Source organism: Branchiostoma lanceolatum, chromosome 9 (assembly GCF_035083965.1).
Source record: "Branchiostoma lanceolatum isolate klBraLanc5 chromosome 9, klBraLanc5.hap2, whole genome shotgun sequence".
Classification (NCBI taxonomy): Eukaryota; Metazoa; Chordata; class Leptocardii; order Amphioxiformes; family Branchiostomatidae; genus Branchiostoma; species Branchiostoma lanceolatum.
The window spans coordinates 425,849-445,286 of NC_089730.1; the positions used below are offsets into that span (position 1 = coordinate 425,849).

General features: G+C 41.0%; 2 protein-coding genes across 2 annotated transcripts in view; one reads left to right on the plus strand and one right to left on the minus strand.

Annotated features, from left to right (window-relative positions):
* LOC136441930 (sushi, von Willebrand factor type A, EGF and pentraxin domain-containing protein 1-like) overlaps positions 1-6,879 on the minus strand; it is a 25,137-nt gene extending 18,258 nt beyond the window's left edge. The window contains exons 1-6 of the mRNA XM_066438492.1: positions 6,626-6,879; positions 4,504-4,757; positions 2,216-2,368; positions 1,589-1,768; positions 1,243-1,428; positions 189-362 (exon numbers count right to left, since the gene is read on the minus strand). Of these exons, the coding sequence (XP_066294589.1) occupies positions 189-362; positions 1,243-1,428; positions 1,589-1,768; positions 2,216-2,368; positions 4,504-4,757; positions 6,626-6,879 (1,201 nt within the window). The remainder of the gene's footprint in view (positions 1-188; positions 363-1,242; positions 1,429-1,588; positions 1,769-2,215; positions 2,369-4,503; positions 4,758-6,625) is intronic.
* On the plus strand, positions 6,805-19,438 carry LOC136442152 (uncharacterized). Its single transcript, XM_066438825.1, has 14 exons — positions 6,805-6,919; positions 7,784-7,853; positions 8,152-8,316; positions 10,257-10,442; positions 10,823-10,996; positions 11,101-11,274; positions 13,453-13,692; positions 14,264-14,373; positions 14,828-14,995; positions 15,583-15,736; positions 16,680-16,921; positions 17,023-17,209; positions 17,883-18,090; positions 18,528-19,438. Exons 2-14 carry the CDS (start codon positions 7,790-7,792, stop codon positions 18,715-18,717), a joined length of 2,262 nt encoding a protein of 753 aa, XP_066294922.1. The 5' UTR covers positions 6,805-6,919; positions 7,784-7,789; the 3' UTR covers positions 18,718-19,438.

Here is a 19,438-nt window from a genome sequence, read left to right on the forward strand (position 1 = left end):
CGTGTGGTGTAACATTCTGGTGCAACCACTTGTACATGTACTTAATAGGAGAAATACACATCTGGAAGGTTAAGCTTGCAAGGGTGAGGATCACAGACATATCTACGATAGGACTTTGTGTTTCCCTAGGAAATATGACAGAATTAAGACCGGTCCCTTTAGATAGAATTTCATATAAATGTTCTCACGTTGACAGCGTGGCAGGGAGCCGCTCCACTGCTGGGTGGACAGACAGACACGGACAGGTCGTCCCACTAGAGTGTAGCCCTGATTGCAGCGGTACTGCACGCGGTTGGGGTAGGTGAACAGGAGCCCATCCCTCCTGCCGTTGGCAAGTTCTCCAGGATTCCCACAGCTACGTGCTTTGGTGATAGGAGTATAGGTTAGCTGGTTAGTGACTGCACATGACATCATGAGTACAAGATAAATGTCATATCAAAGGGAAACAAAAAAAGGAATATTTTCAATAGTAAAGCTGAGTAAGACTTGACTTTTGCTCTATTTATGGTTTGTCCATGAGGTTACATAGAATATTCTATAAAGCCAACATTTGCAATCAAAGGCAAAGATATTTCACTCCCAATTAATCGCTGTGCAAAAATGTCAGCTATTCCAAATTAAGCCAGTGAAAAATGGACTATTCTAAAATCACATCCTGCCTGCTATGGTTGAGCTCATGTTCAAACCAAACTATCATGCATATATACATGTATGCATATGGTATACATTTCTTCCATAGTTTTCATTTCTGAATGAGCCAAAAGTGTACATTTTTAAATACATAATGTTCAGTTCGATACCCTTTTGGCCTTATTCACTAACAGATAGTGAACCTATCTGAAGACCTTAAAATGTTGGGATGCATTTTGCTTAACATTACAAGTAGATCCAATTTTTGTGTACAACTTAGGCCACACCAATTTAATTTCTTGGTTAACAGCTTTTTTTAATTGTAGCACGAGGGCATCATTAAAACAGAAAGCAGGGTGAAAACTTGCACCTGACCATGTTCACTCCCTGAAACTGTGTGCACCAAAGTACAAACTTTCCTCTGAGATTCTGTTTTCATGTTGATTTTCTGATCTAGCATTTTTTCAAAAATGACGTTAACCAAGAAATTAAATTGGTGTGGCCTTAAACAAGGATGAAAGTAGGAAATTGTTTAAAGGCCATGAACGTAAAACGTATTTCACATCATTAATGGATTTGATAACAATTATAGGGGAGCGAAATAAAACAAACCTTTGCATGTTAGTTGGACTGCCGACCATTGGCCATTCTCCCCACATCGTACATAGGGTTGGCCAATTCTGAAGAAGCCGCTATTGCAACGATATAACAGTCTCTCTCCAACATCGAAACTAACACGTCGTCTCTCTCCATCATACATGGCATGGTCCACATCAGGTGGCTCTCCACATGTAGTAACTACATGTTTGGAAGCACAAAGCAGTTCATCGAAAAATACAGATCCCATCAACAAATCAGTGCAAGGCAAAATTGTGGGGAAAGAGCAAAAGGAGTAACTGTTAATGAATACAATCATCAGTGAAAAATTCAAGCCAGGAGTCAAGGGAAGTTCTTTTACCATTTTTTATGCACTCTGGAGTCTGCCAGCTCCAATCACGGTCACCAGTGCACTGTCGCTGGGCCTGTCCAGACAGTACATGTCCATCATCGCAGGAATACACAGCCAGCCCACCAAACCACAGCTGATCAACCTCCACTGCACCATTGCTGGGAGCCTGAGGCTCTCGGCATGTACCATCTGAAAATCAACACTTAATTACAGTATGACTGTACTTTTCCTGCACATGTAGAATGTAGGAGTCTACTAGAACAACCTTGAGAAATGAAAGGATTGACTAGGTGCATAGATTATTCACACAGTTGAGAATTCGCTTATCTGACATAATAGCCTGAGTTATGTGGCAGATTTCAACATTATTGCAAGGTACATGTTTGTGTATTGATGGCACTAATTACCTGTGAAAATGGACGTGTTGTAATCAGTTGGTGTGTTTGCTTGTTTGTTTGGTGTGTGTCTGCAGTTTTGCCACAGAGTGGTAACCTGCCTGGACAATTTCTCCAGTATCTAAGAACCTCATCCATCCATAACATTGATTGATGGATGGATGGGTAAGTTGATTAGTTGATTGGTTGGGTGATTGATTGAAGGATTGATTGATTGATTGATTGACATCAAATTTCTTACTGGGGTTAACACAGCTCATGCCACAAGGCCCATCACACAGACATCTCTTGTTGCGCCCTCTGCAGTCAGAGTCTGCAGCACATCTCTTTCTGCCGCAGCCACGACCCTCTGCAGCTGCAGCAGCAGTGCTGGGAACACACACGCCCTCATTGTCTGGAGAACAACACACACATTGGTCACATGGGGAAGGATTCCAACTGTCAAATTGTATCATCCATGACGTTTATCGTAATGCATATGCATATCTATTTACCCAACACAAAATGCTGTACATGGCAGAAATAATATGTCCCTACTCCTACTCTAGTCAGTTCCCGTCTCAGTTCCCTTATAACACATTCAAACAAAACCTCATCATGATGCTTCATTCCTCTCCACTTTTAAGGATCCAAATGGAAGGTCAAGTAATGACTTGAGTTCTCATTCAGATACTCTAGATCTAAACAAATCATTTTGGCAAAGGTATGAGATAGTGGAACTCTTCTATGATGACATTTCTGTGATATATGACACAAATACAAATCTTAAATCTTATCAATTTGACAATATGCAAACGTTCACATAATTCATTACCTTCGCCAAAAAGGTTATGTTTCGGTAGCATTTCTGTGTTTGTCTGTTTGTGGATTAGCAGCATAACTCGAGAAGGCCTCGCTCGATTCTATTGATATTTGGTATGTGGGTAGGTCTTGATGAGTGGAAAAATAAAGTGGAAATGATAAGATTTTGGACCCCTAGTGACTTTCTAAGGTACTGCAGTTGAACTTCCTGTTTTTATATCTTGTGTTCTGGACATGCTATGGTCATGATTCTTGAGTGGTAGATAGCTCTTTGGAAGGATTATAAGTTGTGTAGGTTTGGGCCCCCTAGCAGCTTTTCTGGAACTGCAGGAGCGGGAATAACAAGAAGTGGTTGACAGATGGTCATAATTTTTGGTGTGTAGATAGCATGAGTGATGATTTACATAATAAGACACTGATTGTGCAAATCAGTATCTAATTTGCATAATTAATAAGGAAAGTTTATACTGCCGCTGCAGCTACATATGTAACTGATACAGTTACATATGTAACTGATGTATATAGATAGGTATCAATTATGTGAATGAAAACCTAATTTGCATAATTAATGAGGAAATAACAGCTCAAGATGGGGTTGCCGAATGGGAACGTCGTTGAATATAAATTTTGCTAATAAGGTCCTCATTTGCTGGCTGCCCCCAAAGAAGAAGAAGAAGAAGCCTTTGTTAAGATAAGACTGTCATACTTTGGACAATTTTGGGTGAAGAGGATAATCAACTGATGATTTATTTTTATAATCAATGAGAAACATTCATAATACATCAGTCATAAAGGTTAAAATCATTTGGCAAAGGTATGAGGTCATGGAACTCTAGTTACTAATGATGTTGTCCAAAACCTGCCAAATATGAGATTCCCATCAAGTGTCTAGGTAAGTATGCAAATAACTTAATTATTTGCATAACTTATATATAATCATATCCATGATGATTTCCTTCATCAAACCTATATATGTCACAACTATGGGAGTCCTTAAGTTTCATAAAGTTATCATAGATTTTTCAGGAATTAAAAATTAAAAAAACATGTTTTTTTGCAATTATGCAATTGTTTTACTACATGCTGACATGTAACTGTTAGTTACTTACAAATGTACAAGTAAGTGACATGAATGAAAGTAAGTTCTATTATGGAGCACAGTAGAATCATGAAATTCCCTCATTAATCATGCAAGTGTCAGTCTTCATCTAAATTAGCAAGATGCCAGAAATAATGAAAATCTATTAACCCTCCTTCTGTTGGTTTAATCCTCTTCTTTTCCTTGCAAAAACACACCTCCAGTTTGAAATATGGTCCTGTGTCATGATTGGCATAATTTGCAATTAATGATGTCAATCATTGCTTGAGATATCAATCGTTAAATACCAAAAATCATAACAAATTCACTTCCATATAGTTTCAAAGAAAATCAGTCCCTGCCGTTCCAAAAAAGCTGCTAGGGGGCCCAAAACCTACCTCACTTCTCACGAGCCCTTGAGCTATCTGAGTTACGTTACTTCAAGTTTCAATCTTTCAATCCTTTGCAGATAAAACAACATCACTCTTTTACGCTTGCACGTTTTACAACTTCCTGGCGTGTGAAATATCGGCAGATCTTGTCTAAACAACTGTGTGAGATCGGCTCTCCTGTCGACATCGTAATGGAGCACAAACAACTTACACTAACTTATATATACTAGGATTCCAGCGATAGTGGGGGGAACCTACCTGCCGAAATAGTGTAGACATAAAAGGTTAGCACTGCCCAAGCAAAAATCTCCAGTTGTAGCGCCATTCCGTGAACAGGTTCCGATCTCAAGCCCGCAGCGTGCTTGTGGCGGAACCAAACATGTGGATGGGCACCGGAAGTGAGTGGGTTGAATGAACTTCCCAACACTAGAGAGAGGACATATAACCTGAACACTTCTCGGTAGTGGGCAAGGTCCAGTTTATCAGTGATGGGGTCAGTGATGAGTTGTTCACTGGGGGGAAGACCACAAGTCAGCATTAGTAATGAGGAGAGTTGTGCACGTTTGCCGTGTCCCCGTGAATGTACTATGATGCACATGTTGGGAGATCGTGACGCAGTCTGACCTCCTCCTTCTATCCTGGAAGCCCGACTGTTGCCGGGTCTACAGAGGTCTCCGCGGTTTACATACCCCATGTGGCATGGTCCCAGAGCCAAGATAATTAACGTTATCCCATCCTCAGACTTCCCGAACTATTGAAGCACTGAGACTCGACCCAATGACCCTGTTGTAACCACAGTGTACATGTGCTCTGCTGTACTGCCCTTTTCTCCAAGCAGAGGCATCGATCGGGGGGCTAGTAGTAGCCGGGATTTTTAACGCTGGCCCCTTTCAATTAATATGTTATAATATCAAGCCAAGTCTTCTTTGAAGCAGAGGTGCCAGAGAGAGTAATCTCCAAGCAGATCTATAGGTTGCATAAAGACCGTATCAAACTGGCAGAGGAAGTACGTTTTGCAACCCTTATATTGCATTACAAGTTCCTTCTTCCAACTGGATACGGTCTTTGCAATCTATTGGGTCTGGTTGGATTACAAGTTCCTTCTTCCAGTTGGATACGGTCTTTGCAATCTATTGGGTCTGGTTGGAGACTATTATAAAGAGAGAGAGAAATGGATAATCATGCAATTATCTCCATGAAATAATGGAGTTATAGATTGTGTGTGTCTGTCTAGCCTCTACCAGGCTCCGCTGGATGGCTGGAAAAATAGTAGAAATTGGCCGTAATAGAGTGAATAGTGTGCCAAGGGAGTTAGCTACGGAGTCCGTAGCTAACTCCCTTGGCACACTATTCACTCTATTACGGCCAATTTCTACTACGGGAGGGAGTACATTCTGCCATCAGTTGATGGCAGAATGTACTCCCTCCGTAGCTAACTCCCTTGGCACACTATTCACTCTATTACGGCCAATTTCTACTATTTTTCCAGCCATCCAGCGGAGCCTGGTAGAGGCTATGTCTGTCGGCCTGTGTGTGTGTTTGTGTCTCCGGATTTTTGTAGTCAGCATAACTCAACAACCGCTGGATGGATTACGATATTTGTTATCTAACCTCCTTGGTAAGATGAAGGCCAAGGTCGATTCTGGGCCCCCTGGTATCTAACCTTGTTAAAGATTTCAAAGTGTAACGTTACCAAGACATGAAAACGTTAGGGATGGGGATACCGATTCCCTCTATGTTGACTTGGTGCCATTTTGCTAATTGCGATTTCATTTTTAATTTGGCTGGTTTGCGCTACTTTCCAAGCAGAGGTATTAGATCTGGGGGTATTTTCGCGTTATTTTATACGTCTTTCTACTTTTCCGTTTTTTTTTTTAGGAAGACCCAACAAAAAACGGAAAAGTCAAAAGACGTATAAAATACCGCGAAAACACGTAGAAAATACCCCGTATCTTACCTCTGTTGGAGAGTCGGTTTGCGTCACTTTGCGGATCTTTGCGGAGGCCTGGCGCAATTTGCCAGTGAGATGTCCGCTTAATGGTCATTTTAAGGACAATTAAAATTGTTGCAGGTGCACGTGTTTGACGTTACCGGCGATCTATTCTTTATTGAATCAGGAAATTTAAACCACATATCGCCCAGTTGGCCGACAAGGCAATCACTCAGAGAGAGCAGACTTCACCGCCTCAGATGGTATTAAAGATCATTAAAGAGCCTTTGGCAGAACATTACTTAACTTTACAGAACTTGCAATGCGCCACTGGCAGAACACTCTGAAACAGACAAAAGCCAAAAGTAGCACACTCCAGTTCCTTGTTCTTGGTATGACCTAGTATATGGAGCTGACATAGCTGAGCACAAGGCGAACAGCGACCCTTACCGATCATGAAGCGGACTGTCCCTCACCCCGAAGCGACCCCCCAGCTCGGCGGTGTGTGCCGGTGCTGACTCCGCAGTCCTCCTGTGTGGCGACACAACCCGGTAAACATGCGGATGTGCAGTCGTGCCTGTTCCTGGGAAGTTCCTGTGGGATACCGGGGCAGCCTGGCCCTGTGCCCGCTCACACAGCTGACTAAATGTGATAAGTTGTTTCCAACGTGACACAAAAGGCCCACGTTGTTGTTCTTCTCCCATATTGGTCCAGACGACTCTTGACTAAACGTCCTCACACAAGGTAACGTTACGCACATCTTTCATTCCTGGTCAAGATCCCTTTCCCTTTCCTTTCCTACATGTATTTATTTTCTCCTTAATGCTGCAACAGCATGTTGTTGCTGTTGTTTGGACCTGACATATAGGTGATGTCCCTTGTGGTCTGACGGATGTTGGTAATCTCCAAGCATATGTTAGGTCGGAAAATCGTAAACTTTTCTGACTGGTCGATTTCTAACTGGTCGATTACCCAGCATCTACATTTAACCTCCTTGCACCAAGAGACCACCTCTAGCGATATAATTGACGTGTAAGCATTGAATTAGGACAACAACAACAACATTTTTTGTCAAACAGTCCCGACTTATTATATCTTGAGACACTAGACTGGCAGGTTGGAAAACTTTATGATTTAACGTTACGCTGACATCTGCTTGGAGATAGGCTATTCGTGCGTTTCTCACATTTCATCTCATCTTATATCTTATCATAACCTCCACGAAAATGTTTTGGTGAAATGTTAGTTTCTGAGGGTTGGACTTCTCTGAGACCTTTGACGGAGAGGTTTTAACCTGATTAAAACCTCCTTGCTCTGACAATCTGAGCACTTCTCCCTAGTAGATACCCCGTTTTTCAAAATCCCTGTTTTATATTACCCCGCGGTTTTATGTGAACTAATGTTACAGTATACCATACTCTTGTGTGTTTGGTTTTGTTCAACCTCCCTGACCACAGATTTCATAATGAAGGCAACTTTTGTTTTGAATGGCCTATTAAACTGATAGTCATCTCTATACCATGACTTACCGAAGTCATACTGGTAGCATACATCACTGAGGTCCCACTTATTTCCACATATGCTAATGTGTATAATTATACATTGTAGGAGTCTATGATGGAGAGGACATGCTTGCTGTTGCTGGTGGTGCTGCAGGTGTTGAGCCCAGGAGCAACAGGTGAATGCAGGCTCCTATAGATGATTTTATAGCAGGCTTATCTAGACGTCCACATTCCGTTACTTCCTTCACCAGCATTTTTGTAAATAATACAAAATTCATATCTAATGATCTCTACCCAAGTTACAAATTTAACAACTATAAAAGTGCTATTATGACAAAATAAGTCAAAGCAGAGTACAGTAACTTTTTTTCTCATTAATCAAGCAAATGATGACTCTTCCGAAACCGGTGAAATATACAATAAGAGCTGATAATCGTCGGAGAGTCATAAACTTATGTACCTTTTGTCCTGTAGGCTGTGAAGTGGTACCAGCGGACATAGAGAATGGTTTCTACCACAGGATCGGCAGCACACTGCTGCAAGCTGTCTGCTACCCTGGCTTCCAGCAGACTGGTCTGGAATGGAGAACTTGCAATGTAACCAGTGGACAGTGGAGTCAGGCCTACTCAACATGCACAGGTACAAAATATGCCGAAATACAAAGGGAAAGGATTCCAATATTGCTGTCATAGTACATGTATTTTGCTAGTTTTCCTCTATGACAGGAAACTTGACACAATGGTATGAGTTGAAAACAATTAGAATGGCTAGAGTGCCACGATCCATACCTTGGCAATTACCAAGGTATATTCTCTAAGGCCACACCAACTTGATTTTATGGATGACATCCTCTGGAGACCCCAAAACTAATGCGCGCGGGCGAAAAAAAAAAATTCCTGAAAAAAAAAAAATACTGCTAAACCACAGGGCTACTAGTACAAAGCTGGTATTGCGAATTGAACCACAGAACACAGTTTATTTGTAGGAGATACATGTAGGTACTCTCTCTATAAATAGAGACAAAAATACCATGACAAAAATGCCTAAAAACATGCCAAAAACCTGCCGCACCCACTCCTCTGCTTGGAGAGTACATGTAGGTTGTCTTGTTCATCATAGCAGACTATTAGAAGGTATTTGGCTCCAAGGACTGTGGATGATATATGACTGTGATGAGAATACTCATATACACCCATAAGGGCAGTTTCAACATACATGGCATTGAACTCCATATTAAGCCTTCCATGGTTTACGCTCACAAATCCCTCTGCCAATCCCTCAATTCCTCTCCCATGTCTCTCATTGTTGCAAAAGTCGGCAAGTTCCGGAGTTCTGTGTAGCCTTGGAGGAGGTGATTTTTTTTTTTTTTTTTGACAACAGGCGAGAATCAATGCGCGCGCGGATGTCATCCATAAGATTAAGATGGTGTGGCCTAATTGACTGTTCTTTGCTTAATTTGCATGATTTATGTTTAATGACGTCTTGATTTGCATAATCTATGTCTATTTATAGTACACCTTAAGCCAAGCTCCACACGTCACAAAAACATGTATTTTCAAACATTTGCAAATGAGGTGCTTATTTGCATAACTGATATTGATTCTTAGTCCTGTCCTTGACTTGTCATATATGAAATTCCTATCATGGAATTACAAATTTTCCCACTGAATTTTGTCATAATTTGCATTATCACTATCTTAATATGTCAGTCCTCATTTAGGCTACCTTAGTAATATATAAAAATCATTAAGGTCCGCCATTCTTGAGATACATGCTTCCAAAGTTTTTGACAATAATACCCCTGCAGTTCCATGAGAAGCTGCTAGAGAGCCCAAACTTACACCACATTTTTCTAGACCCAAAAGTTATACATTCATCAAATGATTCATTCATGTAAATGAGACCCTTATTTGCATGATTTAGTACCCTCCAAATTCTGCAAGAATGAAATTCCCATCATTTACCAAGATGGAATTATAGCATTTTCTCATTGATTATGCAAATTAGGGCACCATTTGCATAATTGGCATATCTCAATATTCCTCTCTCTCAGTCACATACAATGTATGTCACATAATAAAGAGTCCTATCATGGAATGCAGCAGATTCATATATTTACCTATTTTGCAAAGTAGCTCCTTATTTGCATAATTTTAATATGATTATGTAAATCATTAGTCAATCTATCAACATCGTTGAGTTATTCTCTTTCAAAGTTTGGAATAAATAATCAGCTCCTGCAGTTTTTAAAAAAGCCGCAAGGGGGCCCAAACTTACACGACTTAATACTTGACTTATCCCACTCAAAAATCAGCACCAAAAGATTAGCATGTCCAGAACACCATATATCAAAACCTCAGGTTTCACTGTAGTACCATAGCAAGCCGCTAGGAGGCCCAAAAGTTAATCATTTCAAGATCTCATCAAGACCTACCCACATCTCAAGTATCAAGACAATCAGGCATTCTTTAGTTATCGTGTTGACAGACGGACAGCGTAAAGACACACACACACGAACGCTGCCCAAAACATAATCTTCTCAGAGAAGGTGATAACATTAATGCCTTGTCTCAACCCAGACATTGATGAATGTGAGGAGTGGAATGACCAGGTGGCCGGGAGTGGGTCTGGAGATGGAGCCAGTCTGGATGCAGATGAGGAGGCTGAGTTGTGTCACCTTCAGGCCAACTGTATCAACACACAGGGCTCCTACAGCTGCAGCTGTAAGGATGGCTTCACAGGGGATGGTGTGGAGATATGTGATGGTATGGCATGCCAACTGTCGGTGCTGAAATATTCTAGTGTCATTTATTATTATTTGGGGGCTGATTCGTTTCCTGAATGCTGCATTTGATCTCTTCTTTAAACATAAAAAATGAAGAGATGATTCCAAGAACAAAGACATTGAATTAGTGTGGCTTTGTCATTAACTTCTTTTGGGGGTCACAAAATCCCTGTTTGAAATTCATATTTTAGGGACAACAAATACCAAGCATTATGATTCAGTGGGCATTAAAATAGTGAAAAGATTTCACTGTTTGATTAATCTATCAGGAACTAGTGGACATAACACAAAATGTGTTGGAGACACTCTATGTACTGGAAAGACATCTAACATCAAGACTCAGACAAACTTTTATTACAGAGGTGAGGCAGGAGGATGGCTGTCCTTCAGTTGAAGCTCCCCGTCATGGCAGTGTGCTTGTAGAAGGACAGCGGGCATCCTTTACCTGTGAAGAGGGCTACAGGCTGTATGGACCACAGATGCTGAGATGTGTGCAGGGCTCCTGGAGGGGTCGCCCACCCTTCTGTAGGAAATGTGAGTAATGGTGATGTGACTTCCAACCTTATTAGATTCAAGACTTTTCTCGGTCAGATTGTCTTTGTTTAAATGATGGACAACTTTTACTTTTACTGTTTTAGATACTGTATGCCCTGACCCCGAACACCCAGAAAATGGCCGCAGGCGTGTCACCAATCTCCGCCCAGGTGGCCAGGTCTTCTACTTTTGTGACCGAGGTCATGACCTGATAGGACCTCGGCTGCGGCGGTGTCAGGCCTCCGGTCGCTGGTCAGGCATCTCTGCCACCTGTCAAGGTGGGTTCAGCAAGGGGAGTTTTAATCAGAGTCACTTCAGGACCTTTGGGACAGACTAGGATAGATTGATACTTATTGTTTGTTTGTTTTGTTTTGTTTGTATTGCATACCCAGTAAACCACCTCATAGCAGGTTTGTACTGAACAGTAGAAGCTGCATATCTGGACAGATTCATTTGATCTACTCACACCGGGAACGACCCCTACTGTTTGCAATAATGGATACTGCTGCAGTATATAGGGCAGGGTCCCCTGATTTGTCTCATTTTAATGACTTTGAGAAAAGTGCTTTACACAAATTCCCTCATTTTACTCAGGTCAAAATAAGTACCTACCTTCAATTAGGGACGTCCCTAGGATAAGACGTTAAATGGAGGTCCGGTGTCTGAGGGGAGCCACACCTCAAGCACGTAAAAGAACCCACCACATATATATATGTGTTGGGTTCTTTTACGCGCTCGAGGTCGACATCTCTAATTGAAGCTAGGTGCTTGTTTTGACCTGAGTAACATGAGGAAATTTGTGTTAAGGGCTTTTCTCAAAATCACGAAAATGAGACAAATCAGGGGACTTTATCAGGGGAATTTTCCTAATCTTTCTCCATGTCCTTGATGAAATTTCGTGGTGCTCTATACAATACTGCACATTGGACTACTTGATTGATTGGAATAGGCTCTCCTGATAACATGATAAGGAAATCTTATAACTAAAGTCCTCAAAGATACTTTAATCAAAACTTTCCATATCTTGTGCATATTAGACTAGATACAAACCTTGCATAATGTAGTAGTAGCAGTAGTACAAAATATAGTAGTAATAGGTTTATTGAGAAAAAACATTGGACAAAATGGCATTGCAGTATAGAGACTAAATTGCGCCACAGCTTACAGTAACGTATACAGTTAAGTGGACACAATAAGAATACTATGTACAACTAACATGGTTATAACACTTCATACATCCCAATAATCGTTGACAAACACAATGAAAAGCTAGATTTCTGTTCGACATTACTACTATGAACTAACGATAATTACTAAAAGTCCAGCCGGAATAACAGATCAGATTTTGAGAAGTCGAGCCAGCGCAGGTTTCATACTTGTTGTGTACCCCTGGCTTGAGAGCTGCTGGACAATTATATATGTACATGTATGACAATAATTACTCTTGCATATGTGACAATAATTTACCTTTTGTATCACATACTTATATGGCAATACTTTACGTTCGGTTAACGTTCTCCAGTCCCAGCAGCAACACCTAACGTAACATGACCAATTAACGTCTGATTTATTCAAAACGTTATTTATCTTAAAACCGCGCAGACAGAGCGGGTAGAAATATCAGCTCTTCTAACAAGAAAAATGCATGGTAACTGTCGAAAGTAGTCTACAGACAAATGACAGTAAAGTCACTATGTTTGTCCCTCCGCTTGCCTGACGCGATGGAAGAAAACAATGTTTGTGTTGTGAATTTCCCCGACATCAGCAGCATGTGGCGTTCACGTGATAAACGCAATGGCCATGATGTTATGCCGTGCAAAAATGTATCATCTGAGTGGGGGTTGCTAGGTTGTATCAAACCTTCCGAAAACTGGCAAGAGTTTCAAACCTCAAATCACCATGGATAGTCTGAATATCAAAGAAAGGTTTAACGTCAGCTACTTTTAAAGTTAGAAAAACATGATAAAATACGCGGTGTCGAATTACATATGAAATACGTCATGCATGACGCTTCCGTGCAACTTGAGTTTTTTCTGTTATGTCGCTGGACGTAAACCTTTTTCATTGTTTTGTATAAAAGAGAAAGATGGCTAAGGATCATACTTATGACGTTCTTTGTTGCTCATGAGAACAGGCTTTGGCATAATACACCGCGACATGTGGACATGACCCAAACTGGACGTAAATAGGGCATGTTACGTTAGCTGCAGTGTGGAATAGTCCAGCCCTGAGGAAGGTGACAGACGGTCAGCGAAATGGCAGCCGTAGATTGTATACAGATCCTGGTTGTGAATGAAGAACCTTGTTATCTAGTGATTTACCAACCTGAATAAATCATTCATGAAGTTTGTGTTGAATTGTTTATGGGCTTATACATGTTTATAGTTACGGGAAGGCCAAATAGGAGACCAAAAATTAGTGAAGTGTTGGCTCTCTAACACTTGTTTCCAATACAGCACCTCAAACCTTGCAGGAAGTTGCAGCATCACTCAAAGAGGACTTTGTGGATCGTATAAAATCCTTCACCAACTCCAGCCGAGGACGGAACTCCCTGGGACGCCTGTCCAGAGGGAGCGCAGGGCTGGACCTCGTCTTTGCTCTGGACAAGTCCAGTAGCATTGATGCTGTGGACTTTAATCGAGCGATCCAGTTCACTAGGAGTATCATCAATGAATTTGGAGTGACCAACAGAGAAGGTAACAACTGTGTGACTATCATGTTCTTCAAGTGAATTTTAATCATACATTCAAACTTGCCCAAGAAGACAACTCAGAGGACTGAGGAAATCTGGTCTACATGTTGACAGGTGGTCACTTAGTTGAAAAAATTATTTTAAGATTCTTTAAAGAATCTTGTCTACGGTGACCTGTCCCCAAAACCCAGATTGTCAATGGGAAGAATTACGAAAGGGACCAACAGAAAGTCACATTGGCTCGGTGGTCCTTATAAGTAGGGGTGGTCACTTTCACATGTACAGGTTTGACTGATGACAGGAACTGTGTTTCAGGACTTCTTGTTTCTTCCATCCACACGCATGTGTCCACTTTGTTGTGCTCTGGCCAAATTCTTGGACCCCATGACAGGAACATTTATCAGTATCATTATGTGCATGTGCATGTGTATGTGTATGTCTGATTATTCTTTTCGATGTGCACAATTTTGGTTATCTTTATTTTTTTAATTTAAAAGGCGATTCGCAAAGTATTTTTTAATTTCTGTGCATGGAAAGAATTTGAAAGTGACTTGAAGTTTATGGCACGTGTACAGGTGGAACACAGGTGGCCCTGGTGACATTTGGCAGCCAAGCACAGCTGGAGTGGAACCTGGGTCAGCTGGACAGCAAGAGGAAGGTGTTACATCAACTCAGACAACTACAGGTCACCTCACTTCATACCTCGATCCTCTTCCACCAACAACTGATTTACCTGTCCACTTTGTCTCTTCAAATCAAGCCTGTTTACTATTGTATGTAGAAGATATAGATACTGTAACCATTCTGAATGTCCGTCCATTGAGATTGCTGTTACTCGTACATTGTATATGCCTGCTGTCATACTGTTCATGTACTACATAGCTCTTTTACTCTTATCAATGACATTTGGGATTTTGTAACATGAAGTGAATTCTTGAACCGTCATCAGGGATGTGGTTGTTAATTTGGAGAAGGATGTCAGTCACTGATGTAGAATTGTTGAAGTTTTGTGTCTAGTTTCACAGTAACTGTAATTTCTTAAGACCTTACATGAAGTGCACATTGACAAATGAAGTGGATGTGATTGTAACCCGAGGTGTCCATTGAAGTGAACTGACGGTGATGTTGTGCGTCCCCAGCCTGAGGGCGGTGGGACAGCCCTGACAGATGCTCTACAGACGGTGCTGAATGATGTCTTACCTGTGACCAGAGTTGGTGCCAAAAGAGCACTCTTCATCATCACTGATGGGAAGTCTAATGTTGGAGCTTCTCCCGGGGTGTTCGCACGACGGTTAAGGGAGGAGGAGGTGAAATTGACTACATAAGATTTATCATAGGATATCCAACTGTATTATGATAAGATATAATTATAAGATAATTGGCCATATTTGTTTTGGTCCAGGTACAGGTCAGGATACAGGTACATGTAAATGGCTGTACCTGTCCTTGATTTTTGTTCTCAACTGAGTTATATTAATCTGCTTCCTTCCCAGTAAGTCTGGCCCATTTCAGAAGACTCCGCATAGCTGTAACATTACATTTTACTGAGCTACTTATGAATATGATGAATACTCTTACAGCATGAATACAAAAATGAACTGCAATGAAGTCACTTACAAAAAGTTACTTGTAGAATTGTCTTTTATAGTGATAAAATGTCATCTTTGGATGAGAATTTACATATGTGAATCTCAAAACAAGTCTATTTGAATGTACGTTTCTGCAATTTTCAGCTGCAGCATTATCAAAATTGTCTGATATTTGAGAGGGGATTATTTCATAAGTTGACGCCAGCACGTTGTGTATTTTGTGTATATTTCATTGTACTATTTGGATATTTCCTTAAGTTTGTTTTTGTCTCTATTTAGTTGGACTGTCTTCTTTTTGTTTTCAGGCATTTGAAGTATTTGCTGTTGGTGTGGGAGCAAATATTGACAAGAATGAGTTGAATAGTGTGGCCTCCCAGCCTTTCACATCACATGTTTTCCTCATCAATGACTTCAGCAACTTTGACACCTTGGTCAACACTATTGCTGAGAAGGAAATAGGTTGGTGGACAGTATTTTCATGTTTGATTCTTGGCTTGTTCGGTAAGCCTGAGTGGCCACACTAGAGGAGTGAGGTTCAGAACTGATGCGACCAGCTAAGGGCCAATACTCAATCCACACAGTATTTAATGTTACAGTAGAACTGTGCTTTATCATGTACCACTAAATATAGACACTAGTGACTACAACTTTGATATTTAAGAGCTACATCTTATGTTATGATGAAAACGATTACAGACATTGGTGTTTATAATGCTGTACAAGAACTGCAGGTAGAGTGAAATTTCATGTTAAGGCCACACAAATTTATTTCTTTGGTTCTGTGACATTTGTAAGAAAATCAGCCCTGAGAGGGACCAGTCCGTTAGCTGCACAGTTGAGCCCACCATGCATATCCTCAATAGAATTTGTGACATATTTTTTTCTGGCATTTCACATTTTGTTCAGAAATGTCAATTTTTATCCAGGGTGACAGATGAAAATGAGGTTCTTTAATCTTGCCAAAATTTGTGACTTCTGTCATGTTTTGCCATGAGATGGCAGGCTGGACTGACCTGATCATTTTACCCAGACAAACCTGACAAATTCTGCTTTACAGTGGGGAAAAGGTTTGAAGAAGTCTTAGAGGTTTATGTGTTTTGAAGTGATTGTTGATCATGGCCTCACTATACATGTATGTTCCAATGGAAAGTACATTTACTGGACAAACAACAAATTGAACTTGCGTGGAGCCTGTTGCGTGACCATACAGTCACTGTCCATTTGACACCATCTGTAGCTCATCCTGATTCTACATAGTAAAGCAACAAGTAAAACTGTCTTTTCTTTGTTTTCAAGCTACAAGCTTGTACAATGAAACTGTTAATTGAAGAAGTTATATGATATTCTCTAACTGACATAAACATGACTTCAACTCCAGTTTGTCATTCCTTATGTGTTGTAGATTATGAGCAGTGTGGTCGGGCCAAACCCGCCCAGCTGGCGGCAGGACAGTGTGGAAGTGGTGGCCGTGTGGTGGGGGGGACTGAGGCAGTCAAGGGTGCCTGGCCCTGGCTTGTGGCTATCTACCAGGAGAGAAGGCAGGGTGTTCAGCTGGTGTGTGGAGGGGCTCTCATTGCTAAGGACTGGGTTCTAACTGCAGCACACTGTCTGGAGAGGAGACGTGAACGTGTTAGTCCGGACCAGGTGAGTACATACATGGAGAACAGTCCACTTGCAATCCACTTGACCGTATTTTGTATGTTACAAATGCATTATGTACTTTTAATATTTGTGTTTTTGTCCAGTTATATGTTGTAGCTGGGGAACACGCCCGAGACCAGGAGGAGGGGACAGAGCAGTATGTGTACGTCCAGGAGTATCATGTGCCTCCTGAGTACCGCCCAGACAGACTGGACTATGACATCGCCCTGCTGAAGCTGTCCACTCCCTCACAACTGGGTCCATTTGTCAGGACCCTGTGTCTGCCCAAGGGTAAACCAGCATTATCTCCCCTCACTAACAATGTTGTTGGTGCAATTATACATAGTGTTTAGCTTTCATTTCACAGGTTCAATCTCCTAAGTTGTAGCAAATACATAATACTATTTTAATGTTCAAAATACTAAATTTGATGCTCAAAAGCATAGCACAACTATTTCCAAACTGCAGCAATTTCAGATTGCACAACGTTGTGTGGCCCATTTAAACCTATGCAGATGGATGCTACCTGATACACCATGAATGGTGTGGGAAGGGATTTCATTTTTTTTTAAACTTCTGCAGCCTAACCCCATAACAAATAGATATTTGATGCCATTTTAGCAGGTGAGGCATTAACTTTATTCGAGCTTATCTAGGTTGATAACGTTACAGTGCAACTATAACTTGCAGCATTTAGGAATTTAATGAAATGAAATAAGCAACAGGTTAAACATTTTTACTTGAAGCTACATAATTCTATAGGGACCATTTTCTGCTGTTCTGCTTTTGTACTTTCCTATTTAGCTAATAACAATTACATTAGAGAAATAGCAGGTTGCAAGCATTTAACAAAGAACTATACCAGGGCAGGACAACAGAATCTCATGGGTTATTTTATAAACTTGGGGAAAAGGCCACTGGCTATAGAGTATAGACACTTAAGAATAGAATGTTAATTCTACAGGAAGCTTACGGGACTCCTACCAAACCAGAGCAGGATCGACCGTGTTGTTTGCAGGGTGGGGAGCGACTGACCCGGTACGCCCCGGGGAGGTGCCAGGCATCCCCACCCTGGTGCCCCAGGAGCTGTGTCTCCCCATCGTGTCCCAGCCTGTGTGTGAGAAGTCCACTGTTGTTCCCATCACACAGAGACAGCTTTGTGCAGGTTACAGGTCGGTATTCTTCATTCTACATGAACATGGCCAGTCATGGGTCTTATGGCAAATTTGTATTTTTATCTGAAATCAAGATAGTATTGTTTTCCATTTCTGAATAGACAGGTTATGCGAATTTCTCTGTCCTTTTATTTTCTTTCAGCTTTTTTGTAGTAACATTTCGATGAGCATTCAGTGCAATTTTCATTATTTTTTTGCATGCAAAATTTTGAAGATTGTGTAATTATAAACTTATATGATATATCAGGGAAGAAAAATAGAGGTCTGCATTTGAGGAGGTGCATTGAGCATGTTAAAGTGGATGGGCTAGTAACCCCTCCTTTTAAAATATACCTGCTACAGAAAAATGAAGGAAACTGTCTAACCTATGTGGCTGACAGGTTCCGCCCAGTCCCACATGTAGTGACTATGTGTTGGTCTGTTGTGTCTGACAGGTTTCAGGAGAAGGATGCTTGTCGAGGAGACTCGGGCGGACCACTCGTGGTGAAGCACAGGGACAACTTGTGGGGAATTGTGGGCATCATGTCGTGGGGAGAGGGATGTGCGCAGCCCAACAAGTACGGCATCTACACCAGGGTGGAGACCTTTCTTGATTGGATAACAGATACAACAGGTTTAAACTAGTAGATGACAACAGTAGAACCCATGGAAACTGCTAGAAGGTTGAGGACTGGATTGCATTTAAGGGCATGTCTATATTGTCTGCAGCAATTAAAAATGGCTGCAATAGAATCAACTGTGTTCCAATGTTGTTTGGAATATGCTTTTATGTAAAAAAAAACATTTTATTATAATCATATATGTATATATACCCTGTACGTCTGCCTCAGCACCCCCCTCCCCCAACTTACGAATATCTGATGAGAATAAGAACGTCGCCAGTACATAATTGTTTAGGGTTGTGTTAGAGGATTTAAGATTAATATTCTGCATGTAGGTTCATTTACTCGTGTCCAAAGACATATCTTATGCAATGGTTGTTACTCCGATGCAACGTTGACCAAAGAGAACAAAAGAGATTCGGCAGTTGTTTAAATAGCAGGCTAATTTCTGAATACGCATTACGTTCCGCCGACGTGCTATGAGAATGCAGTATGAAAATTACCTTTGTCTTGTCAGTCAAGTTATTTTATATTCAACATTCTATATCGACTTTTAATGTACAGTATTATGAAAAAAGACTCTGCTATGAAAGACTTCAGTATGTACCAGTTTACGTACAAGACGAGTTTATAATCAGTGGGGCATTCATCCTGAGCAGTGTTAAAAGAAACCTGTGTATGGTCCCTATAGTTGTCTTTTTTTTTTCAAGTTTTGAAATAAATGCGTCGAGCAAGATATCGAA

Excerpts from the sequence above, each read along its gene's own strand:
- LOC136442152 (XM_066438825.1), top strand. The coding sequence starts at position 7,790 with ATGATGGAGAGGACATGCTTGCTGTTGCTGGTGGTGCTGCAGGTGTTG. Across the intron at positions 13,693-14,263 it reads TGGAGTGACCAACAGAGAAG|GTGGAACACAGGTGGCCCTG; the intron begins GTAACAACTGTG and ends GCACGTGTACAG. Across the intron at positions 18,091-18,527 it reads CAGCTTTGTGCAGGTTACAG|GTTTCAGGAGAAGGATGCTT; the intron begins GTCGGTATTCTT and ends TGTGTCTGACAG.